This window comes from Lepidochelys kempii, chromosome 8, assembly GCF_965140285.1.
Source record: "Lepidochelys kempii isolate rLepKem1 chromosome 8, rLepKem1.hap1, whole genome shotgun sequence".
In the NCBI taxonomy this organism is placed as follows: Eukaryota; Metazoa; Chordata; order Testudines; family Cheloniidae; genus Lepidochelys; species Lepidochelys kempii.
In genome coordinates, this window is record NC_136387.1 from 54,951,253 (window position 1) to 54,976,899 (window position 25,647).

The window sequence follows — 25,647 nt, forward strand, 5'->3', positions numbered from 1 at the left end:
AGCTTTGGAAACTGAATTGCCTTGTCTGAGGCTAGTACCTTTAAGTCAGGTTTGAGGCACATTAGTGGGGCAGTGTAGGCGAGCCAGCACTGTACTGATGTGGTAGCTTTCATGTTTCTGTTTTCAGACATCTTTCAAGAACGATAAATTCACTTGAATACAAATACCAATATTTATACTGCTAGGAGTGTGGGGACTTAGAATGGGGAAATCGTCTCATAAAAAGTGTAGAACACCTAATAGTGTAAATGTCAGTGCAGAGATTTGACAGTAACTTTATCCACAGCTCCTGTGCTACCAGAAGGGCTAGTAGCTCTGATACGAGAAAAGGTGCCTTCCTAAGAGTTTTGAGAAATCCCAGCTGCTGGTAAGTGAAGGTGAAGCACTGTGAAAGAGGAGCCATTTTATTGAGCAGAAAAAAGAGTCATGTTGGAAGGGGGAAAAGGAGAGGGAGGGTTGTGGTGGCTGACAGGTGCCTACTGATGTGGCAGGATTAACCTGTCCTGATCCTTTGCTCTTGACCACCAGCTCCTCTTCCATTCTTGCTGGCAGTGCCATAAATAGAACAGCACTGCCCTCCTTGAGAAGAGGTTTCCAGATTTTTGCCAGAGACAGAATAGATACAGGGAGAACTGCTTCTCAAGTGGTCTAGAAGCGCAACTGTTCAGGCAGGCCTGAGTGGCTGGTCTCCACGCTGGGAGATGGTTCATAAACAAAGTGCTAACTGGGACATGCTTAAATAAGAGCTGGGGCAAAACAAAAATTAAAAAGAAAATTAAGGCTTTTCTTACACACGAGGGTAACAATTCTGCATACAGTGGTTAATGAGAGGAGACATCTTAAATGCTGCTGTTGCACGTCCTGGGATCCTTAGTCTTCTGTGGAATTAAATTTCAGGGTTTTCGGCATCACTTTTTTGAACAAAAGCTCTGGGGAAAATGCCCACCTTCCCCTTGCACTGGCCTTCCAACCACTCTTCATTCACTAGAAGATAAAATTACAGGCAGACGCTTTTTTCACTGTGGATAAGTTTGTAAACAACATCACACCCCACAAACCGATCAGTGCCTAAGGGCGCCAGTAAGCTCCTCAAATGGGTAAATAGATGTGCTGAAAGCCAGGTGAAGACGTGGCTAAAGAAGGAGGAACTGAGGGAGCCAGTGGACAGACAGGATGGACAGCTGTGAAAGCGCAAGTCGGAGGTGGCAACAAAGAATAGGCTGCAGAACTGGGGAGGACCGGTACGAAGATGGGCAGGTATTTCTGAAACAATGGGAAAAGCTTATAGGAGTAAATAGAGCAGGAAGGCCTTAGGCAGATAGGGAAAAAAAGCAATCTTGCTTTCTATTTTTTTTTTAAATAAAAAATATTAATTCCTGAGGACTGACTGGAAATGTGGACGGGAGATTCTAGAAGTAGGTGGACGCAGGAGTATTATCTTAGATACTATGGTGATGGGCGCTAGTATGAAACCCTGAACGTCTTTCAGGTAAAATCAATAGCAATAGTGAAGTCTCTGAGGGCTTGTCTACACTGGCAATTTACAGTGCTGCAACTTTCTTGCTCAGGGGTGTGAAAAAAACACACCCCTGAGCGCAGCAAGTTTCAGCGCTGTAAAGCACCAGTGTAAACAGTGCCCCAGCGCTGGGAGCCGCGCCCCTCGTTGAGGTGGGTTTTTTAGAGCACTGGGAGAGCGCCACGACCAGGCAAGGCACATTAAAGTGCTGCTGCGGGAGTAGACTAGCCCTGACTCTCCCTTTCTGAGGGAAAACTGGTCTTCAGTGTAAAGCTGCAGGCAGTACCAGGCCGAGGCAGTAGGACAATAAGGGGAAGCTTTTCAAAGGCACAAAAGCCTGCTAAGTGCCAACCTGTCAGTGGGATTTAGGCACCAAACTGCCCTAAGTTCCTACAGACCCAGTTCTGGGGGGATGGTGGCCCTGTTTAAAAGACAATGGAGCAAACTTAAGGGGCAAAGCCAAATATGGCGTGGCCAGAGCCTGACACCCTCAGAGCTGCAGTCTGTCACTGGTCACATCAGAGAGTACAAACCAGAGCAACAGAGACGAACGAAAACCAGCAAGTGTCAGAGGAGAACAGCAGCGGGGGCGATGGTGCAATGAATGGAGTGCTGGAATTTCTGAAAAATGAATGGAAGGAAGAGGTGGCTTTTCCAGGCTCAGTGAAAAGCAGCAGCAGGATCACAGGGCGTTAGAGGGCTTTATCCTGGGCGGGGCAGGTGCCATCTGGGCATATAAAAGCAAGGCATAAAACCTGAGTGGGCCACGGAGGGAGTGTAGGAAGACAAGACACTTCACTAATGACAGCACCTCTGTGCAGCCACCAAATTATTCCTGCCTTAGAGCAGGCATAAGATCTAAGGGCCGCATCTAGCTACAGGTCTCGCATATTGAGGGATTCACTAAAACCCATCTCTCCTGCCATGCTCGTCCTCTGCCAAATCCGCCCCTCTTCCAACCTGAGCTCTTGGGAGCAAGGGAGCACACCGGGTCAGGGCAGAGGGCTGAGCCTTGTTCTTATCCATATCTGTGCCTAACTGCACTGGAGCCTACCAGCCTTGTCCTCCCTGCTGTGCTCCGTGCATAGGCTGAAACCGTCGAGGCTAAAGGCCCACTACACAGCCTCACACCCCCAGAAAGCTTGAATTGTCCTGAAAACACCACAGACTGGTATTGGGAAGGATCAAAGATTCATACAAAATTCTACCCTAAACCGATCACTGCCAAAGAGCAGTGCAGTGAAAAAGGAAGCTGATTAGGAGAGAGGGCCTGGGGAAATAACTGAGTGGCTCTGTTCCGAAGGTGGGGTGTGGTAGCCTGGGCTGAAATGGCCACCCTGGTTCTTCCTTTCTTTCAAAAAAGGAAAACTGATATTGAGAAAGTGATTAACAAACTAGCATGTCTCAAGCGGGATAGAACTCAAGAGGCCGACTGAAGTCGGCTCAGCTTGGACGTGTAGTGTGTTTAAAAAAGAAAAGAGCAAAAATCGGTGTGGCTGCATTTAATTAGGCGTGGGACAAGACTGCTCTGAGGTGGATTGGAAGGGGTGGCCTGGTAACATCCAATACTGTTAAACTGGGAAATGAGGGTAGAACTGGAGGATCTGGGTGGGCTGAACTGCTGCTGGGGATGACTGGACTAAAGCTAAAGCTGGACTAGAGAGAACTAGAAAGCGTCCATGTGTAGACCCTAAACCCTCCTTAGCCTGCTGCTTCATTGGGTTAGTCAATCGGCTGAAAATCCTGCTCACTTCCTGCGCAGCACATGGGACAGAAGCTGCCCTTACCTTAGCAGGTTTGATCTGAAGGCCTTGTACATGGTAAGAAAATTTGCAACAGTGTAAAAAAAAAAAAATTGATGTAGTTACTGGTGCAATTTTTCTCTTTGTATAGACAAGACCTAAATGGGGGCTCTCTAGAGAAAAGGGAACCAGAGACCCATATTGCAGGTTTCAGATTAAAAATGCCCATCTCTTAGAGGTGGGAAGGAAGGAAGGCATCTTTCTTATCCTCCCCCACACTTTCAACCTGCAGGATTTGAGCATTATCCCCACAGCCCTAAGACCACACCCAACAGCCTCTCACCAAGCTTCTTTCAGCAAGCTTGTAGTCCTACGAAGACCAGCGACGGTCAAGTGTCACATGCAATGCTGGCTTTTGCAGCCAAGGGATTACTCTCTGCAGGCTGGAAGGTGGAGGAGCCTGTGTCTCAGCCAAGCGTGCGGAAGCAGCTGGAAACAGGAGAGTTCTACTGGTCTCGCCGGCTTGACTCCATATGGGGCTGAGCCCGCTAAGGTGCAGGGTGAGACCCAACAGATCGGGGAAGCAGCCGGAGAAGTTCTCAGCTGGCTCGTCTACACCCAGCAGAAAGGTGACTTGCTAAAGAGATAGGTAACAGTTGGATGAATTAACTTTCAAGGGTTTTTTGTCATGGTTTTTGGAGGACCTGGATATCCAGGACACCCACTGAACTCAGTGGGAGCTGGTAAAGGTGCTCAGCAGCTCTGAAGTCAGGCCAGTGCTCCTACCAGAACTGGGAGCCCCAGTCCAGGTCACAGCAGCATAAACCTACCTTTGGATAAGACGAGTATCACGTCTCCTGCCTGGAATTCCAGGTCCTCGGGCTGGATGGCTTCATAACTGTATTGTGCTACCACGTGGTTTGCTTCCAGCTGCTGTGATGTCTTCTGGGTACCCTCCTCAGCTTGGCCATCTTCCCCTCGGGTTAAATCTTTGTCTCCCTAATGCAGGAAACAGCCTGTTGAGATGCCGCTTGGTGTTTCCTTTAAAGTGCATGTCTATGTAAGAAAAGCTACTGACTGAATTTCACAGGAGGAGCTAGCAGTGTTGTTACACTGTAAGTTTACGTGTGTCAGACGAACTGTGTATCTCTCCCTCTATCCAGCTTGCCCAAGAACTACCAAATGGGTCTATGTAATTATCCTATACGTTCCTTAGCTACTGTCCTACCGGGGGCACTTTGGCCCTAAGGCAGGGGGAGGAGAATAGAGTGTGCACTCTGATGCTTTGTAAGCATCCTGAGACTCTTGTGTGAAAGGCATCACAGAAGTGCAAGATACTAGGAGTGGGACTTGGGCCCTTCTCCTAGATTCACTTGCAGCCAGAAGCCTGGCTCCCAGGCTCCTGCCATGAGATCAGTCCAGGACTCAAATAGTCAGCGAAGTGGTGGGCATGGCCTGCACTCACCGATCCTCGCCTGGTACAGCTGGGTCAAGGGGGCTGAGTTTGTCTCCAAGGCAGGAGCAAGAAATGAGCAGCTGGCCCACCAGGGAATCCACCCGTGTATGAGGGTCAAACACACCCAGACTTCCTGGGGAAAGTAGCCATTGCCAAAGCCCCTGAAGGGTCAGCTGCCCCCTGCCGCCACAAGGCTGCACTGATGTGACAGGAACAGCCATTGCTTCTGTCCCCCTCTGGTGCTCTTCAGTGTGCACGCTCGGGGTAAAATGCCTCTCAGAGCTGTTCGTGCAGCAGGAGGCCGGGCTGTCCTTTGCAGGACATTCGATCACTGCTGAGATGCCTGGGTTCAAAGCCAGGCTTCCCTCCACCCTTGCACTCATCAGAGCTAGGTTGTCCCTGGTAGCTCTTTCTACCTGCCTTTGTGTTTGACGGCTACCTCGGTCACCAACAGATGCAGGGTGTACAGGGCTGGGTGCCTCAGTAGCTTGACTCATTTCACTAGAGGACTGGGGTTGTACGCGAGGCCAAAGAAAGGTTTGTGCAAAACCAAAGGAGAATCAAGTTCTCTTGCTTGGGCCTTGCTGCTAGTCTTGCTCAGCATGGGCAGCTGCTCCGCCATTCTAGGGCTCCGAATGAGGGATGAAATTTGGAGTGGAACTGAGTTCTTGGGGAGGCGAGAGGAAGAGGGCTTGGAAGGACCCCCAACACCAGGGAAGTTTAAAGTTTAGAGCCTCTCACAGGGGCTCTGGCATTCTCTGGAGGCGCTGTCTTTAAAAAAAATAAAAATTCAAACCAGCCTCTCTGCACATAGCCACTGCTGGGAGTGGGATTGCTGGGTGGCTTGTTCCGGGGAGCTGCCACCTGGCTGTGTCTTCCCACAGCGCACCTTGCAAGCTCTCACCCCAGCTCCTAGACTTTCATACAACCTCTTCCCGCCTAATGGGCTGGCCTGTGCTGAGCTGAGTGTGCTGGTCCCCTTTGCATTTGGGACCCAGGCATAGCAGTGGCCTGGGGTGGGGTGTTCCAGCCTGTGAAAGACAGGAATTGCAGGGTAGGTATGGTGGAGAAAGGGGCTGACATGGCGGGACCGCTCGATTTGAGGGGCTGGCTTCTTTGAGATGCCCCCTGCACCTCTGGCCCTGCCTTCCAGTTCCTGATAGCTGTGGAGGGATGGGCATAGGCTTATCATACAGGAGCCCAAATCTGAATAAATTGGGCCCAGATTTAGAGGGGAACACGAGCTGATACAACTTCTAACTCCCTGCCCCAGTGCACGCTACCCTGGCCCAGAGTCATTCCGATTTAAGTAGACCCTTACCCACTTAATGCCCTATCATGCACACAGTCCCCCTCTCCACCCCACACACTCACACATCACCTCTGAATGCCTCACTGATTTAAAGAGAGTCCATGCCAGGGTAACTGGCCAGGAGACAGGAATATACCAGACTGCATCTACTTTAGCAGACACCTTCTGGGTCCCAGGGTGTAAGTTATGCCAACAGGAGCTCCCTCAAAGACCCAGCCTGGGCGTGGGGTAAACAGGCCAGAGGGTGCCAGTCTCTGAGGAACTAGGGGAGTTTGTTACACCACTTTACTTAGTACCTTTGAGTTTGGCCCTCGGCTATGGATTTACCACATTGTCTCTTACTGTCCCTCAGACTGAATTACTTTCAAATATCCAGATTCTCAAATACTGTATTTCTCTCCCAAATTCAGCCAGCAGGAGTCCCTGCTGATGATAAACTAGGAATGCTGGTGCCAGATATGCTGTCCACAGTCAGCAAGAATTAGAATCAAAGTTTACTGACCTCTGTGACGTCACACCACAGTGTCAGGCAATAGTCCTTAGCGTGACTCCATACTGTCTTCATGCTCTCCTCGCTCAGAGTTACCAGCTCCTCACTCCCTGCAGGCCGGTACCTGTGCCACAGGGGAAAATTAGCGTGAGACCAGAAGCCCCCTGAAGATGAGGATGATGCTGAGACCGGGCAGTAGCTCACCTCAGTTTAGTATGCTCTAGTGAGAGCTCCAGTTTCTTGCACACCATGTCCAGGAGTTTGCTGTAGGTGATTCCAAGCCAGACTAGTATTGCTACTGTGTACTTGTAATGCACCTTGAGAACATATGAGTTTGAAGTAGCTGATCCTACATCCTGCGGGGAAAAGTGGAATTGAATGTTGCAATCTGCACCACAGAAGCCTTATTGTATAACTACAGGTAGTTATGACTTGTTAAAAAGACAAGGAATGAGGCCTGCATAAATCAGGGGGCTGGCATGGAAACGGAAACCTTTCAACTCTAAGCTATTGGTTCCATTCTGACCCAGGTCACCAGCAATTTGCCAGCTAGGGGGTTTTAATAGCTTTTCCAGCAGGTAAGTGTCTGTCACAAAAGCCACCATCACGACTAAGGCTTATTGGCAAACATGGTGGCAATTCTAGTGTTGACCAGTCTGAAAGCAATTCACTCTGGTCAGTCAGGGCACGCTAATGCAGATGGTGTGAGAGAGGCTTGCATTGCTCTGGCTGTGCAGGGAGAGGATAGAGGATACCTCTCCAAAAGCTACCCCAATCATTAACTTACCAGCACAGTAAAAAGTCAAAGGATGTGCTTGGGTACATTGACTGTCTTAGATCCTGCTGTCCAGCTGACCCGCAGCCTGGCTATTACTTTTCAGAGAGGCTATTAGTCTAGAAGGTGACAAGCTCAAAAATGTTTCTGGTTTTGCAGCACTTCCAAAAGCGCAAATATTTACCCCAGTACAATAAATGCATGTGTATATGGACGGTATGTATTCACCCTTCAGTGGTTCCTCTCCACAAGCACACAGAGACACCCATTACCTTTGGAGCTTCTTGCTGCTGTTTTCCAGAAGTACCAGGTCTGTGAGCTGAGTAGACAACAGAGGAAAAAGTACATGAATGGACTCTAAGCAGGTAACTATTGTCACTCTCCATGCAGACATATACTCAGATTAATGACAGGTTTCAGAGTAACAGCCGTGTTAGTCTGTATTCGCAAAAAGAAAAGGAGTACTTGTGGCACCTTAGAGACTAACCAATTTATTTGAGCATAAGCTGTAGCTCACGAAAGCTTATGCTCAAATAAATTGGTTAGTCTCTAAGGTGCCACAAGTACTCCTTTTCTTTTTACTCAGATTAATGGCAGCCCCCTCACCCCACATCTCTCATTAGGTCAAACAATGACAGCAGATAAGCACATTAGCTTGTTGCTGCCAAAATGAGTGAAATCATTAGTGTCATTAGGTTTTGCCATTAACACCTCATTGAGATGAATGGAAGCAACCCAAATTTCTATGACTCAGGCTGATATCACTGCATCAGCTACACTTGATTTCACATTTTAAAGAAAAGGAGTACTTGTGGCACCTTAGAGACTAACCAATTTATTAGAGCATGAGCTTTCGTGAGCTACAGCTCACTTCATCGGATGCATACCGTGGAAACTGCAGAAGACATTATATACACACAGAGACCATGAAACAATACCCCCTCTCACCCCACTGTCCTGCTGGTAATAGCTTATCTAAAGTGATCATCAAGTTCATCAAGATCATCAAGTGATCATCAACATTTTAAAGGTTATTTTTGCAACCATAGAGCATAGAGACAGTTTTTTCTTAAAAACAAAACAAAACATAAAAGCACAAATTGCTGGGTAACGTAACATAATCTGCCCTATGTGGCTATTCATGTGGCTGAGTGAGCTCCTTAACCACTGGACGGTGCACCTAGAAGAGGAGGTTGGTTCACATGGTAAAACTGGATGAAATGTGTCAGAGCTGCTCAGGGTTCAGTTTACAGTGGTCTCTCCTAGAGGCTGGGGGCTTGACAAGACACTGTAAGTTCCAGCACTAATCATAGAATCATAGAATATCAGAGTTGGAAGGGACCTCAGGAGGTCATCTAGTCCAACCCCCTGCTCAAAGCAGGACCAGTCCCCACTGTTTGCCCCAGATCCCTAAATGGCCCCCTCCAGGATTGAACTCACAAGCCTGGGTTTAGCAGGCCAGTGCTCAAACCAATGGTAGCCAAGTTAGCACAAGTGGTAGAGGTCTGGATTTTTAGAATGGAAGGGAAGTTAGACTCCCCGTGTTTAGACTGATAAACTAATGATCATGACGTACAAATATGTATGCGACTCATCTGTCATACCTCTTACATTCTCAGCTCAGGGTTTTGGATCTGTGAAGATCTGTTAATGTGTGGACTGGGAGTCAAACCTCCTGGCTTCTGTTCCCAGCTCTGCCCCTGCCTTGTTGTGTGACCTTGGGCAAGTCACTGGGGAGCGCCCATAGCTCCAGGTGCTCAACACTTTTGAAAATCTCTCTGTGCATGTTTCCTTCTCTGTACGCTGCAGATGACTCTTAACTCACAGAGATAAGGTTAAATTCATGGGAGCAGATCCTCAGCTGGTGCAATTGAAGTGAATGCAGCTATGACAGTTTATACCAGCTGAGGATCTGCCCCCTCGTTTGTTAATGCTTTGACACTGGAAGGCATTACAGAAGCGCCAGTGTATTCAATATGGTCCCACTGTGAGATTTGTGCTCCGTTTTAAGGATTTTGCTGGGCTAGAGACCCTGCTGGATGTGAAGGTTCCCTGGGCCTTCTGACTCACAAGGCTAATTGGTGTGGCTGTCAGCTCTGCTGGCATTGCTGAATGTTACTCTGCTAGTGTCTCTGAAGTACAGCTGCCTGGGAAAGGAAGTCTTTTTAAATTTTTCATAAAAACCTAAAAATGTCTGCAGTGTTTACAAATTTCCAGATAAAAAGTTGTTGGAAAAACTGGTAAATGCTCAAACTAACTCTCATTCTCAAAGAGTGCCATTCTTGGTCAGCTGTTTTGTTTGGTTTCTTCGAATGAAAGTTTTCATTTAGTTCTTTAGTTCCCTCCTTGCTGAAGGTGGCTTTGTTTGGCCCGTGGCCTTTGAAAGTGATTGTTCTGTTCCAAACAAGACAGCCAGCTGCCAATGTCGTCATGTCCCTGTCTGACACCTGATTATGTTCACAGACTGTGTCTAGCTGTAAAGCAAGTTCAGATGTAGCTGTTTCCACCTGCCACCATCCAACCCAGTGCAAAGTGGCCCCTCTGCTGACAGCCTGAGCAGAGGGCAAGGAGGGACATCGTAGAGGTGGTTCTCCCGCTCAGGATGGAAGCCCCATTCCAGACCCTCTGCCTACCCTGCTGCTCCTTGGTTCTGCCAGTTCTGGGGCCATGCAGCGCTTCATTCTCCAGGGCTGTCAATCCATCATCGTCCCCCAGCACAGCGCTGCCCACTATCCAGCTCAGACTAAGGGATTGGTGACTGTTCATTGTCAATGCTTTATGGAGCAATAGCCAGGCTCTTGCAGGCAGTGGCTAATGACCACTTAGCTTAGAAGTAAGCTTAGGTGTTTGTTTCCTGCTCATGTTAAGCTTGTTAGTCCCTGAGGGTTATGCTACTTCAGGAGTTGCAGCTTCTATAGAGGGCAGGGAGAAAATTAAAGTTATGCTGGATATATGAACAGGGTTAAAGATTTAGAATGTAAGAGTGGCCATATTGGGTCAGACCAATGGTCCATCTAGCCTGGTATCCTGTCTTCTGAAGCACCTGGCACTGGCCACTGGCAGAAGGAATGAACAGAACAGGGCTATTATCAAGTGATCCATCCCCTGTTGTCCACTCCCAGCTTCTGGCAGTCAGAGGTTTAGGGACACCCCGAGCATGGGGTTGATTCCCTGATCATCTTGGCTAGTAGCTATTGATAGACCTAACCTCCATGAATTTAGCTAATTCTTTTTTGAACCCAGTTATAGTTTTGGCTTTCACAACATCCCTGGGCAAAGAGTTCCACAGGTTGACTGTATGTTATGTGATGTGGTACTTCCTTATGTTTGTTGTAAACCTGCTGCCTGTTAATTTCATTGGGTGACCCCTGGTTCTTGTGTTATATGAAGGGGTAAATAACATTTCCCTGTTCATTTTCTCCACACCATTCTCGATTTTTATAGACCTCAATCATATACCCTCTTAGTCATCTCTTTTCGAAGATGAATAGTCCCAGTCTTCTTTAATCTCTCCACATATGGATGCTGTTCCACACCCCTAATTGTTTTTGTTGCCCTTCTTTGTACCTTTTCCAACTCTAACATTTTTTTGAGATAGTGTGACCAGAATTCCACATGGTATTCAAGGTGTGGGCACACTATGAATTTATATAGGGGCATTTATTATATGTTCTGTCCTATTATCTATCCCTTTCCTAATGGTTCCTAACATTGTTAGCTTTTTTGAAGCTGCTGCACTTTGAGTGGAGAACACATCTTCAGGTTCCCTGAAGACCTCCACTAAGACCATGAGTCAGTGTAAAAAAATCCCTCTGCAGAGTCCACTCAACATAAGAACGGCCATACTGTATCAGACCAAAGGTCCATCTAACCCAGTATCCTGTCTTCCAGCAGTGGCCAATGCCAGGTGCTTCAGACGGAATGAACAGAACAGGTAATCATCAAGTGATCCATGCCCTGTTGCCCATTCCCAGCTTCTGGCAAACAGAGGCTAGGGACACCATCCCTGCCCATCCTGGCTAATAGGCATTTATGGACTTATCCTCCATGAATTTATAAAGTTCTTTTTTGAACCCTGGTATAGTTTTGGCCTTCACAACATCCTCTGGCAAGGAGTTCCATGGGTTGGCTGTGTGTTGCATGAAGAAATACTTCCTTTTGTTTGTTTTAAACTTGCTGCCTATTAATTTCATTTGGTGACCCCCTAGTTCTTGTGTTATGAGAAGGAGTAAATAACACTTCCTTATTTACTTTCTCCACACTCATCATGATTATATAGACCTCTATCATATCCCCCCCTTAGTCATCTCTTTTCAAGATGAAAAGTCCTAGTCTTATTAGTCTCTGCTTATATGGAAGCTGTCCTATGCCCCTAATTTTTTGTTGCCCTTTTCTGAACATTTTTCAATTCCAATATATCTTTTTTGAGATGGGGCGACCACACCTGCACACAGTATTCAAGATGTGGGCGTACCATGGATTTATATAGAGGCAACATGATATTTTCTGTCTTATTATCTCTCCCCTTCTTAATGATTCCCAACATTCTGTTCACTTTTTTGCCGCCGCTGCACATTGAGTGGATGTTTTCAGAGAATTATCCACAGTGACTCCAACATCATCATCTTGAGTGGTAAGAGCTAATTTAGACCCCATCATTTTATATGCATAATTGAGATTATATTTTCCAATGGGCATTATTTTGCATTTATTAACACATTTACATTTGGTCCTGATCATCCAACTGCAGGCAGCCATCCAAAACTGCATCAAATGAGGCCAAAGATGGTAGGCAGTTTTTTGCTGTCTAATACAGGGGTTCTCAAACTTCATTGCATCACGACCCCCTTCTAACAACAAAATTACTACAAGACTCCAGGAGGGGGACCAAAGCCTGAGCCTGCCTGAGCCCCGCCACCTCAGGTAGGGGGTACCTGTAACCTGAGCCCCGTCATTCAGGCTTGAAGCCCTCGGGCTTCAGCTTCAGCCCGGGTGGTGGGGCTCAGGCTTTGGCTTCAGCCCTGGGCCCCAGCAAGTCTAACACCACCCCAGCGACCCCATTAAAATGGGTCGTGATCCACTTTGGGATCCTGACCCACAGTTTGAGAACCGCTGGTCTAATAGAAAAGCCATTCCAACATTAGAACCCCATATCAGGATCTTCTAGGGTGCCAACAATGTCTCAAATCTGGTCATTCAGACATGATGCTTCCCCCGAGATGGTTCAAAGGGTTTAGAATGAACACGCTCACTCATCCTCTTCTCTTGTCACCCTCACCCTCCACCAGGTTGGCCAGCTTTAACAAGTGTTAACCACTGTATCTTAGCACATCTGAGTGCTTCTGGTCCAGGTCCAACACGGCTGCTAGTAGCTGACTCCTACAGCACGTGGCTGCTTTCCGCTCCGGGCAAGGCCGGCTCCAGCATTTTTGCAGCCCCAAGTGGCAAAAAAAAACAAAAACAAAAAACCTTGCTGCCGAACACGGAGGCGGAGTGACGGTGCGTCTGCCGAATTGCTGCCAGCGATCGAAGAAGAGTCGCGTGCCCACCACCAAGCAGGACTGCCACCCCAGAGCCCGACGTCCTGCCGCCCCTTTACATTTGCCACCCCAGGCACCAGTTTGGTTCGCTGGTGTCTGGAGCCGGCCCTGACTCAAGGGTCAGGGGACACTGTCTTTGGGCTTGGTGAATGGGACAGTTTCACACCCTCATTCAGCAAAACTGGAGCCCCCTCCCTCTCCTGTCAGGCAAATGCTGGAGAACAGTGTGGAACGCGGGACTCCAGCGACTTGCAGTGAAGTCAGCCGCTGCTGCTGCAAACCCAGCTCCATCTTAAATGGCGCAACGTACAGTGGCAGAGAATACAGCCCCAGGACAGGCAGGCAGCAGCCTGCTATGGGATGCTCTTGTGCTGATTTCCCTGCACTGGGAGGTGAGTGAAGTGGGTTTAGTTCTCAGCTCTACAAGCTTGAACAAGATGCTTAATTTACTCTGGGCCTCAGTTCCCACTCTGCAGAAGGGGACAATAGCAACTCCTTTGTCTGACTTGTCTATTGAAATAAGTAGGGAATCTGGGACTGTCTGTACAGCACCTTGCACAATGGGCCCCTGATCTCGGTAAGCGCCGCTCGGCACTACCACCTCACGGATCGTTGGTGTCTGAGTGTGGGCACGCTGGGAGTGCATCATTCACCGCAGTCCAGACAGCCCTTAGCCGAGCACACCGAGGACCTTTTCTTCTGAGGGAGTGAAACCAGCCTGGCTGTCCATACGAGATGGAATTGAAGGTTCAAGCAGCTTTTCAAACACAGCCCTCGTGCCCCCTGTCCCAGCTGTACTGAACAAGCACTGGGAGTCTCTGAGAGCCCCAGCAGGGGCCAAATGCTTTGGAGCAGGGTTCAGAGCCCTGGGAGAGAAGCCCACATCTAAAGCTGCAAAATTGGGTCTAACAGTCCCAACTAACCCCTCAAAGGCAGTGCGTGTTCACAGCGGGCAGCCTGCAAACCATGAGCATCTTCCTCCTAAACACGCCCTGCTTGTACCCAGAGCTTTGGGCCTCGACTTTGTACTGTTCCCCACCAGTCAGACAGGATTTAGGGTGGGAGGGTCTTAGTGCCCAAGTGATTTAGGAGCACAGTTTCAAAGTGCTTCCAAGTGACCTGGAGGCGTGTCACAATTCAACCCTCTGTTCTTCGAGTCCATCACCAGCACTATGCCATATAACACTACAAATGACTCTGTCCCCTGCTCCAGCCTCTCTCTACTGTGCTAACAGCAAATAAGGGCCACGCAAGAGCTGCAGCTGGCTGGGACAAATTCCCGCAGTGCAGGTACAGCAGAGCAAGAAAGAGGGGGCACACCCCCATCAGATGGGGTGAAACTAGTGCCTGTTCCCACCAGCTACTGCCATCTCAGTGATCCCTGGGTGCGACGGTCACTGACCTGGTGCTGAAGACCTGGGCTTTTCCGGAGCGGTAGAACTGGGTGGGGCAGGGATGTCCAACTCAGTGGGGGTTTCCTCCTGTGCAAGATGAGACTGTAGTTAGTGTTACTATCAGCAGGGGACAGCAAAGGGGAGCTTGGGTCCTGCTGTCCTGCATGTGGGATGCCCTTTTAGGACACCGGCAGAGCTGCTACTTTGGGATCTTGGGTGGCAGGATCTGTGCATCACATCCCTGCTGCGACTCACTGGCCACAGGGATCCTGGAGGGGTGGTTTGGGTAGCCCTAGCTCAGCTCCCCACCATGTGTGATAGTGCTGCAGTGCTGGGTGGTAACCTGTAGGGGGCAGTGTGCGTTTGGAGGGAACTGCCTGGCAGGGCCTCTACATCTCTCAGGCCATTCAGATCCTGATGGAGAGAATGGGGTGATGAAACACTCTGTCTCCCCGCTCCCAGCGGCGCAGGCAATCCCTGGCTACCACTCTGTGGACCATGGGATCCGCACCTACCCAGATATATGGACATTCATGAAGGTGGGGTGCCATGGTCATCCTGATTTGGGGGAGTTCTGGGTGTTCCAGGAGCAATTCATGCAGCCCTAGTGAGCAGGCAGGGCTGGAGAGCATGAGGCAGGGGGTGCTGCAGGCAGGTGCCCCTGCATACAGTAACAATGACAGCGCTGTAGGCTCTGGTGAGCTGCAGCATCATCCTCCTGGTGTGAGACACCACTCTGCAGGGAAACATCTATTCCAAAGGGGCTGCTAGTGTGCCAGCCTGCCTTACCCGGACCTGCGGCTGGTTCTGGAGCTCCACGGCCTCAAGGTAGTTCCAGGGGACAATCCCTTTCTGTGGGGGGGGGGGGGAGACACAAAGACAAAAGCAGGAGTGGTTAGGAGGAGATGGCAGCAGGGTTATGTATTAACATATGGGTAGAACCACAGGCCGGGAAGGAGCAACTCAACCATGCCCATCAGTCTGGGGGTCTCCTCTACACCTGTAGCCTGGAAGGGCAGCTGCTGCAGAGTTTAGATTTGTTTCTTCTGGCCTCTTCCAGTTCAGAGAGGTGTCTGAGCAGCCTAGGGCCGAACCTACTGTCCCAGGAGGAGGATCTAAGGAGAGAGAGCATGCCTCCTCTGCATGGCATCTGATCAGATAGGCCACCAAGAGCAGCTTGGTCAGCTCACGCTGCTGTGTCATGGAGCTAGTGTGGGCTGACACTGCTCGGGGCTAGTGCCCGAGGCTTTGCTTTCATGTGTGGGATCTGGCTGCAGGTGCAGCCTCAGGGCTCTTGCACTTTGAGTTGAGGGATGCATCTGAGCAGTTTCTGGAGAAAGGGCAATGCGGGGCTTGGATGGCCTTTTGAAGGTCACTAACTGAAGTGGGGGAGGGTTGCTGAATGAGACCAGCTGTACAGGAAGGAAGTGTGGTCAGGCCTTGGAGCTGAGAGGCTGGCATCCCCTTCCTGGCTCTGCCACGTGCTTGCTGTTTCACCGTGGGCAAGTCATTTTGTGGCCTCCGCTTCCCCACCTGTAAAACAGGGACCTCCCGGGGGTGGTGTAATGGGTACTGTTAAAGTGTATGGGGTGCACTGTATAAATGCAGGGCCGAGGGAGCAGGTAGCGGGGATGCAAGGAACAAGCTGGTGAGCCCACAGTGAGAAGGTGAGTGGAAACACTGCGCAGGGACCAGACAGCCTGGGGTGGGGCTGGGGCGGGTGAGCAAGGCAGTCTGTGCTCAGATGCTGGCTGATGGAATTAGAGGATGCCAGGAAACAGCTCCCCAAGGGACCTGTAGCAGGGAAGGATCCTACCAAGCCTAGAAACGTGTCTATGTTTGCAGCACTTTACAGGCTGCAGTGAGGACTCAAAGGCACATGGATCAGGTAACAGGTCCCAGCACAAAAGCAATGACATACAAAGCAACCCAGCAAACTCACCCAGCAACTGAGCCCTGGCACCACCCCATAGGGGTCGGGGGGGGGGAGCTTTGGCACTGCCTTCGATGGAGTGGGAACACACCCTTAGCAAGTGCCAGCACTGGCCTGGCGAAGCCCACGTGTGGAATGGGCTCTAAGTACCTTCCCGTTGAACATAACGGTGGCCCAGTTGTCCTTCCCTTTCGTCAGGACAAAGACAATGTTTCCCGGTAGGACCTGCAGCTCCTCCGTGGTCTCGGGCGTGAACTCGTACAGCACGCGGTACGGCTCCCCTTCCAGGGCCCTAGGTGGGGAAGCAATGGCTGAGTCAGCTGGGAAGAGCGCTGCTGCCTTCCTTAGCTTTGTCTTGGATCTCTTGTTCTCCTGGGCCTCTTCCCGCCTCCCTCTGTGTTTCTAGTGGCTGAGGCTGTCACAGTCACTATGTCGTCAGGACATCGTCCTTCCTCACCCTATCTGCTCATTGTACCCTATTAGCCCTGCAGTGGGAGGACAGAGCTGGATTTTGGCCCGATGCACCCCTCACCATGGTATCGAAGTACCAAGATCATCATACATACGTACATCATATGTACATAGCACTCTTCATACATAGACCTCCAAGCACTTTACAAAGCAGGTAAGTCATAAGTATCATTACCTGGCTCCATTTTATAGATGGAGAAACTAAGGCACAGAATGGCAAAGTGACTTATCCAAGGTCATTCAGGAGGTCAGTGGCAGGGCTGGGAAGAGAGCCCGGGGAGACTTATTGATAAAGAGTAAAGAGCAGCTGGCCCCAGTGCTCTGGTAAAGAGCATGTGGTTTTCCATGGCACTTCAGGGAATCATAGGTTGAGCCCCTCTGAAGGCAGAACTGCATATGATTGCCGCTAAATTAGGATGGAAGTTGCTAGGTTGGGCAAACAGAAACGTGGTGTTTGTGCTGTTGCAATGGGGCTAGTGTCTGATGCAATCTCTCATCCTCCCCACACACGGAGTCTCCTCACTCCTTCCATCGCTCACTCAGACTGCATCCCAAAAGCACATGGGATAGTAGATAGGGAGCGGAATCTATCTGCCATTACAGCTGTAAGTTACTGACTCCTGTTAGGGGTGGCATCATTCTGAATGAAACCAGCACCAGAACTGGAGAAAATCCAGTATCCAATATAGAGTGAGTGTGCGTGTGACAAGGCCAGTCTGGGAGCTGTAACTGCGCAGAGCCTCGGTACGGGGATGGGTGCTACACACGTTACTACTATTCTGCTTTTGTATAGGACGAGTCATCTGAGCCTTGTGCAGCCCCTTGCATACACTGATACCTCCCCCACAGGAGTTAGGGAAGCATCATCCCCGTTTCACAGGTGGATACAACGAGGCAGAGAGTTGACTTGTTCAAGGTTAGCACCGCCTGTCCGTGGCAGAGCTGGGAAGAGAACCCCACAGCCCTGATTCCCTCTTGCCTGCTTTAACTGCTGCGGGGCTATAAATCTACAGAGGGGCTCTGGTAGCACCAAAAGCCACAAGGGCTTGTTTCTCTTGGTCTAGGAAGTCAGTGGATCCCCAAGACGGAATTACAGCCCCACCAATCACAATGCAGCAGTTTATTTCATTGGAATACATAGAAGTAATTGCTGCTCCCATGCCTAGCCCAGCTCACCACTCCTTCCCTCTCCAGTCTCCACATTCCTCCCCGGTACCGCTGCTGCCAATCTCTCTACTGCTGCCCCCATTGTACATTCTCCTCACCTTGCCCCTGCTGCTACAGCCTTCTCCAGCTACACCCTGCTGTTCCCCTCTCCTCCGGCCACTGCTAGAGCAGCTGTCTCCTTCCCTATTAGTGTCCGAGACCCCTTTTCATCACCAAAGCCATTCTCACCTGCCAGTCCAGTTCCCTATTGTCCCAGTGTCTCAATTCTCGGGGGGGGGGGTGATGTTGCATGTCTGATTAATTCACACATCTGCAGCCTGCCGTGCCTCTGTATCCATAGCCTACTTGCTGCAGTATCAGACTGGCTCCATGCATTACTGTTATCCCCTAGACTCTGTTTAACTCACCGGAGGATTTCTGGTGTCTTTGGTCTGGGTGGAGGGCCACTCGTCTGTAAACAAACAAACAGAACCTAAATAATCCTGCCAGTTTAATCCCTCTGCAAAAGAAATCCCTCCAGGCTCCTAATACGTGTCTTGCCCTTCTCGGGATGTTTCCTTTCTCCTAATATAGACCAGCAGTTTAATACTTGCAATGGCATGATTAATCTCTGTTCCCTTTTCAGTGCAGCCCAACCCTTTATTTGCCCCCAGGACCTCTGCTGTGCTTTGGGCAGCCATCTCAGGAGATGTTCATAATGTCACTTTGGCTCATCCCCCTAAGGGTCTGTCTACATGACAGTTAGACACCTGCGGCTGGCCTGTGCCAGCTGGCTCGGGCTAAGGGGCTGTTTAATTACAGTGTAGATGCTCAGGCTGCAGCCTGAGCTCTGGGACCCTCCCACCTTGCATGGCTCTAGGGCCCTGCTCTAGCTGAGCCCAAACATCTACACTGCAATTAAACAGCCCCTTAGCCAAGCCCCGTGAGCCCAAACCACGGGCCAGCCACGGGGGTCTAAATGCAGCTTAGACAGACCCTAAGAGGCCACAATTTAACCCAGAGCCCATTCAGCCACTTCATTGTTTGTTCCAATATGCAGCACCATGCACTCACCTGCTGATGAATTTCAGCTGCCATCATGGTGTTTAGCTTTGCTAGGCCCTTCTGCAGCGCTACACAATCTCCTCTAGTCTTAAACCAAATCATTTTGGATATTTAGCCAATTTTACCACCTCTTCAAGAGCTCTGCTACATTAAACATGGCCATACTACTGAATGGTAGGGAAACATGCTATCGGCCTCTTGCCGTAGTGGGATCAGCCCGCTTATTCTTGCAATGGAGCTGTTTCAGGTCACAAGAGGACATACACCAGACCCTGTGGTTACCTCACTTCCTTGATAGTCTTTCAAAGAACTTTAACTAAAGCCTTCTGGTGGCTCAAGAGTCTGAACAGATGGAAGACCTCAGAAGCAGCAAATGTCAGCTGAAGGCCTAGCGGGGAGGTGTGTTTGTCAGGAAACTGAGGCTGGTGGGAGGGAGAGAGAAGGAGGGAAAATAACAGCTGAACTATCTGGGTCTTGTTGGATTTCCTGCAAGTTGTTGAAAATCACACGCAAGGTGTGTGTACGGATGCTGCAATCAGGTGGGACTGCCACATGCGTGGACATAACCAAACTAGCACTGATCGAGCTAGCTTGCAGCACAATGGAGGTGAAGCCCCAGCAGCACGGGTTATACAGTGCCACCCAGGACACTGGGCGTGGGCTGGAGCAGCTAGCCCCGGCTGCCGCCTGTGCCTTCACTGCTGCTGTTTGAGCTAACGAGGTCAAATCTAGCTGCTATGTCATCAGCGATTGCAGTGCAGACGCGTGTACACGTTCTCTCATTGGCAGCACGTGCTGTATTGTGCTACGTGTGTTACGATGCACCCAATGCTGCCTCACCTGCGGCTGAAGCGGAGCAAACCCTGAAAAGCTATCCTTGTCGACCACAGACGCCACGACCTACAGACAAAGAGGGGAAAGGCCGTTACTTGGTTCTTCCTGGCTTTCCCCAGCTCCCACTCCCTCTCCTGCCCCCTTGCTCCTACGCTTTTGCTTGCTGCTCACTGTAGTCTAATCTCCCCATGGCCCTGACTCTCCAGCTTTGGAAAATCCCAGCTAACTGCTCCAATTCCCATGTATTATTGACCCAACCACCATGGGGGCCGCTGTTCCTCTAGTGGTTCTAACACCCAGCCCTGGTTCAAGAGCAGCAATGTCTTTGGGCTAAACACTTTCTACTACGCTGCAGGGCACCTGAGCCTGCCCTCTCATGGAGGTGAGCTCTCAGGCTTGAGCCTTGTCCCTGCAGCACTGAAAGGGACCATGTTGGCTTAAAATTCAGCTATATTTGTAGCCTGAGTTTCTGAAAGCAGCTGGAGAGAGCTAGGTTCCCAGCTCCCTTTCACTATGATTTTGGTACTTAACTCCCTTAGGCTGTTTCAAAAATCCTGGCCTTCGAAACCAGACGCCCTTACGTGAATTACTGATAGCCCCTGGAAGCACTGGAGCTGACAGGATGTTGGTTGACTGATCTGCTTTGCACCTTAGCTGCTGCTGGTTTATTTTCTGGCTCAGGCAGTGGCAAGGGAATTGGCCATTCGCTTCCCGGTTCTCACGTGCTACGTCAGTGCTGCAGTGTTTGGCTCTCATGCACTGAAGGGGGCCTGAAAACATGGTCACACACAGGCCCGTTTTCTTGTTTTATTCATGCAGCTTCCAAATTTTACAATGGATTTCTACTGATTTCCCTCCCCCTACAAGTGGCTGAGTCCCTCAGGGCGGGGACGTCCTCAATTCCCTGTTCTCCTCTGTGCTGCCAAGACTCAGCCAATAATAAATAAGTGGGGATCCCTAGGCAGAGGCCAGTGAGTTGGCTCCTCTGACCCACAGCCCGACTTGAGAAAACTGCATGTTAATTCCTCCCCCTTGGATGAATTTCCTACCGTAGCTTTTCCCAGGTAATCCTTCTTCTCCAGCTGAGCCACTTGCTTTTCATTTGGCCTAAACAGCTTCCCCGGAGGAATTGCCACCGGCTCAAAGAGTCTATGCTTCTGCAGCACACAGAAATCACAGTGCTTTTCAGGGATATGTGGGGAGAGCACAGCTTGCTCCAGCATTGCCGGACTTCTGTCTTTCTGTTTAACTCTCTCCATGTAAACTCAACCCAATTGCCCCTTTGCGTCGACCCCAGCTCCCCCAACCCCACTCGATCCAGCCGCCCCTTCCCCACAACCCCACTCGATCCAACTGCCCCATGACCCAGCCCCTCCCCACAAACCCCACTCAGCCCAACCACCTCCTTGCTTCAACCCCCACTTCTGACAATAAATGCCCACTTGGCCCAACTATCCCCTCACAAGCCCCACTCACCTGCAAATCCTACTGTCTACCCTGAAACCCACAATTCCTGCAATATTTCTCAGCGTTTTCTGCTGCTCTGTAAAGTCTCTGATCAAAGACAGTTCCTTGCCTTCCTGGAATTCGGAGTCTCTCTCATCCCTACAGGTCCCTGGCTTTTCAGTGTGAGCCTAGATAGGAACAGACCCACTAAGCAATCCCTAGTGTTGTTCTTTACCAAGATGGCTTCCATCGCCCTGTCAATCTTGTTATGCCGGGGCTCGGTCTTCATGCCTATCGCCAGCGTCAGATGCTCTTCAGCTTTTCTCCAGTCCTCCAGCTTGGCATAGAGCAGGGCTATGTTATACAACACCTGCAAGGTCGACAGGGAGCAGAGAATGAGCCATCTCCATTGACCCACTCCCAGAACAGTGGCCTACACCAGAGGGCAGATTGCAGACCTGTGATGGCCCACGTTACTGCATATGGCACCCACTGCCTGAGGACTCTGCTGAGGGGTTTGCTTGTCCTTGCATCCCAAAGGAGGATCGAGAAAGCCTCTCTGAAGGCAATGAGGTGATGTGTGTGTTTGAGGGGGGAGGAGAGGACTTGCTTCTCTTTGTAATGATTCTGCTCCCTGCTTGTAACCTTCCTAACAGTGATCACACTCTTTACCAGGGGCCATGTGATTTGCCCTCACCAGGGCTAATTCATCTCCCTTTTCAGGGGGATTTGGTTACAAAGAGAAGCTAGTTTTACATCTCTAAAGTTACCTGTGCTAGTGAACAGCCTTCAGTAATCCATCCCATCCCTCCCCATGCTTTGCAAGCCAAATCCTGGCTTTGTCCAGCTCTGTGAGGCAGAACCTGCCCAGCTGCGGACTCCTGCTTTGAATCCTCAAGATGCCCCTTTCCTCCATGCTGCCTAATTGCCAGATGATAATCAGTAGGGCCCTACCAAATTTATGGCCCATTTGGGTCAATTTCAGTCACAGGATTTAAAAAATCATAAATTTCATGGTTTCAGATATTTAAATCTGAAATTTCACGGTATTGTAATTGTGGCAGGTCCCAAAGCAAAACGGGGCTGGGGTGGGTCAGAAGGCTATTGTAGGGGGGGTCATGGTATTTCCACCCCTACTTTTGTGCTGCTGCCTTCAGAGCTGAGTGGCTGGAGGGCAGCTCTTGGTCAGATGCCTGGCTCTGAAGGCAGCACCACTGCCAACAGCAGCGCAGAAGTAAGGGGGGCAATACCATACCATGCCACCCTCACTTCTGCATTGCTGCTTGCGGTGGCTCTGCCTTCAGAGTTGGGCTCTTGGCCAGCAGCCGCCGCTCTCCAGCCACCCAACTCTCTGAAATCTGGTCTCCCCTACAATAGCCAGATTTCACAGGGGAGATCAAATTTCACAGGCCGTGATGCATTTTTCACAGCCATAAATTTGGTAGGGTAGAGAGGAGATGTCTCAGGGAAGGCAGTGCTGCCCCAGTCTCCCCCCATGGTGGTGGTAGGGGTGGGGCTCAAACCTGACTGACGGAGAAAGAAGAGCCCAGCTGCAGAGAGCTCCTTAGCTTCTCACCCCAGAGCTGAGTCCCCAGGAAGGAGCCTGGCCCTAAGCCAGCCCTCACTGGTTATCAGGAGGTGATCTCTAAATCTAGGAACCACTAAATCATGCACAAAGGATTGGGGGAGTTTGGTCACGGGGGTGGAGCTGGTGGTGTTGGGTGAAGGGGGGTTTGTGGGACAGGTGCATGTGGTAGGGGTCCTACCAACTCTGGGACTTTGTGGCTTTCTCAGCCGCTGTGCTGACTGCGTGTCCCCTGGTGACCCACTTCTGTGTTGCACCCACTGGCTGAGTGGAGCTGGGTTAGCATACAACCCCATTCTTTCACCTCCCATACTTCCCGGCTGCCCTCGCCTGTCTCAAACACTCTCAGCCCCTGCACCCGCCTCACCTCACAAGCAAACAGCCTGAACTGCAGCCCCAGGATCTTGTAGTCTATCAACTGGTTCCCTCGCAGCAGGGCTAACACCTCTTTAAAGTCCTCAATGGCCAATTCGTACCTGTAGAGCAAAGAAAGGTGATAAACCATCAGGGTATGGCTCTGTGCTAATCTCGCTGCCTGCCATCCTTCAAAAGCCCACAGAGTCCTGCTCTAGCCCTGAGTTGCTCTAAGCTGACTCCTTCCAGCCCGTAGGATACTGATGGCCTTTTACCTACTGAGTCCTGGAGTCGTTTGGAGTCACTCTCATGAGATATGGCTGCCTCGAGGGTCTCAGATGTCAGAATCTCTTGGAGTGAGTGCGTCCCCCTCCTCCTTGCCCATCGCAGTTTGCCAGCCCTAGCACTTCGCGCCTCTCACCTCTATCCAGGCTATTTTCAAAGCCACGATCAGCGTTAATAGTATTGTCTTTACACTAGGCACTGCACAATGTGTGAGACAGGCCCTGCCATGAAGGTTTTAGCTGTGTCCCCCATTGTCTTTGTCTTGTGCGGGGGTCTTTAAAGACACTGGGGTATTCCCCAGGCTCCGATACCCATTCTCAACCCACTAGTCCTCTGCCTCTAAGCAAGAGAAAATGTTTACCTTGGGAGGTGTGCCCCAGCCCCAGTTATCACCTTTGGCATCACAACAGGACTGACTTGCCAAAATGACTGTTCTCAACCAGTCAGGAACCAGGAAATGGCTCTGCCTAAAGGCAGCATGAACCCCTCGATTCTGGAGAGTGCACCCAACACTTACTTCTCTCTCCAGTAAAACACTGTCCCGCGCTGGAAATAGGCCACGGCTAAGTGCTTGTCGCAGTTAATGCTCCTGGCAAACGCCTGTAGAGAGCAGAAGGTGGTTCATACACGGCACAGACAGACTGGCGGAGAGTGGCAGAGGGAGACCTGGACATTGAGTGCAAGGCTAGGGATCAGGGAGGAGTCCTAGAGCAATGGAACATGCTGTGGAGAGACACTTGCCCTGAGCTGGGGTGAGGCATGAGGGCAGAGTACCGGGGAAGGGCCTAAATGAGGGGTGAATAAGCAAGAGGAACATGGAGAGAAGCAAGACAAGGGAGGGGTTGCCTCCTCCCCTGCTGCCTGTCCCTCTGTTACATGCCTGCTGTATTTCTCCTGACCAGGGTTTCTGATGCCCCAAGTGGAGACCAGAGCTGGTCAGGAAACTGTCGGGAAATGCCTCTTTGGTCCACGGTGGAATTTCTGGACCCCGCCCAGCCCTCCAGTATAGCCAATAGCTGGGTGATTAGGGCACTCGCTGGGAACCTGGAGAGCTAGGTTCAAGTCCCTGCTCTGAATCAGGAAAACCATTTCCTGCCTGGATCTTGCTGGGACCTATTAGGGTGACCAGACAGCAAATGTGAAAAATCAGGACAGGGAGGTGGGGGGCAATAGGAACCTATGTAAGAGAGAGACCCAAAAATCAGGACTGTCTCTATAAAATCGGGACATCTGATCACCCTAGGACCCATGAACTAACTGAATTTCAGTAGGGCAGAAGGAATGCACTGGGTGAATTGATGCACCGTAGTTGTCTCACTGTGTCTTTCTAACCAGTTGCTTTATCCCTGCATGTTGATGTGTTCCACTCAGGGAATGCTCCATATGGCCCCCTACATTGGGGTGTCAATCTCCCCTCCCCTTCCCCTCACACTGTACCCAGTTTGGTCAGTTTGCCAGCCAGCCCCTTGGATCTGTGCTGAATACCCTTTTGTATGTCGGGCTACAGATCAAGCCAGGTGTTGGACCTGCTGGTCTGCAAGTCATCCCATCGGCCAGTCTACACTCGTTAGTCACTCCACGTTTCAGCGGGTCTGTCAGTCTGTCTGGCAGAGAAGTCTGGGCTTGCACCCTGTTGTACGTCAGTCAGACTGGCCTGTGAAAATGGGCCAGTAACAGGAGTGACTCACCTGCTCTGCCTCAGCCAAATTCCCCAGGATCAGGTGGATGCAGCCAATGTTAAAGCAGAGTTTGGAAGGGGGGTTCTGCACTGAGCTGAAAGCATCCAGCGCAGCTGTCCAGTCCTCGCGGTCTGTAGCACACACTCCCTCATTCCACAGTCGGATGGTCTGAGCCAGAGACATGGTGCAGCAGCAGCCTGCAGTGGGGTAAAGACTGCCTCCCCTTGCTTCAGCCCTTCTTTGCTCTTTACAGTCACGCAGCCACTCTGCACTTCTCCTGCTTGTACTTCTGTGTTTCCTCTGGCCCTGGAGCCAGCAGTGTCGCAAACCAAACAGGAAGTGTCCCCACCGCTAGTTGCTGAAACAGCCCTGCTGAGATGGGGAAGTACAGCAGATGCTGGCCAAGGTAAATTATTTTTCTTAACACATTCGTGATGTGTCACTCTAAATCCTCTCCCCCTGCTGCCCCTCACTTCTTTAGACTTTGATTTCCAGGGAACTTCATCTGAAATCATGTGGGCCCGTCAGCTGGATGTTTGTGACTGGGGGAGTGCGCTTGTCATGTGAGTCTGTCAGTGAGCTCGTGACTGCGTCACAGAGCCCTGACAATGCATCCTGGAGGAA

General features: G+C 50.5%; 1 protein-coding gene across 2 annotated transcripts; it reads right to left on the reverse strand.

The window, feature by feature from the left end:
• Positions 1 to 388: 388 nt before the first annotated feature.
• On the reverse strand, positions 389 to 25,647 carry NCF2 (neutrophil cytosolic factor 2). Of its 2 annotated transcripts, XM_073356647.2 has the most exons (15): positions 25,033 to 25,646; positions 23,862 to 23,944; positions 23,073 to 23,181; positions 21,356 to 21,490; positions 20,724 to 20,831; positions 19,681 to 19,740; positions 18,204 to 18,247; positions 16,309 to 16,450; positions 15,015 to 15,077; positions 14,234 to 14,312; positions 7,564 to 7,610; positions 6,721 to 6,872; positions 6,529 to 6,640; positions 4,089 to 4,257; positions 389 to 984 (listed from the first exon to the last, which is right to left on the reverse strand). In XM_073356647.2, the coding sequence occupies exons 1-15, from the start codon at positions 25,204 to 25,206 to the stop codon at positions 887 to 889; spliced, it is 1,575 nt and encodes a 524-aa protein (XP_073212748.1). In that variant the 5' UTR covers positions 25,207 to 25,646; the 3' UTR covers positions 389 to 886. The 2 variants fall into 2 exon arrangements, with proteins under 2 accessions (XP_073212748.1, XP_073212749.1); XM_073356648.2 differs by lacking the exon at positions 20,724 to 20,831 and having other exon boundaries at positions 25,033 to 25,647.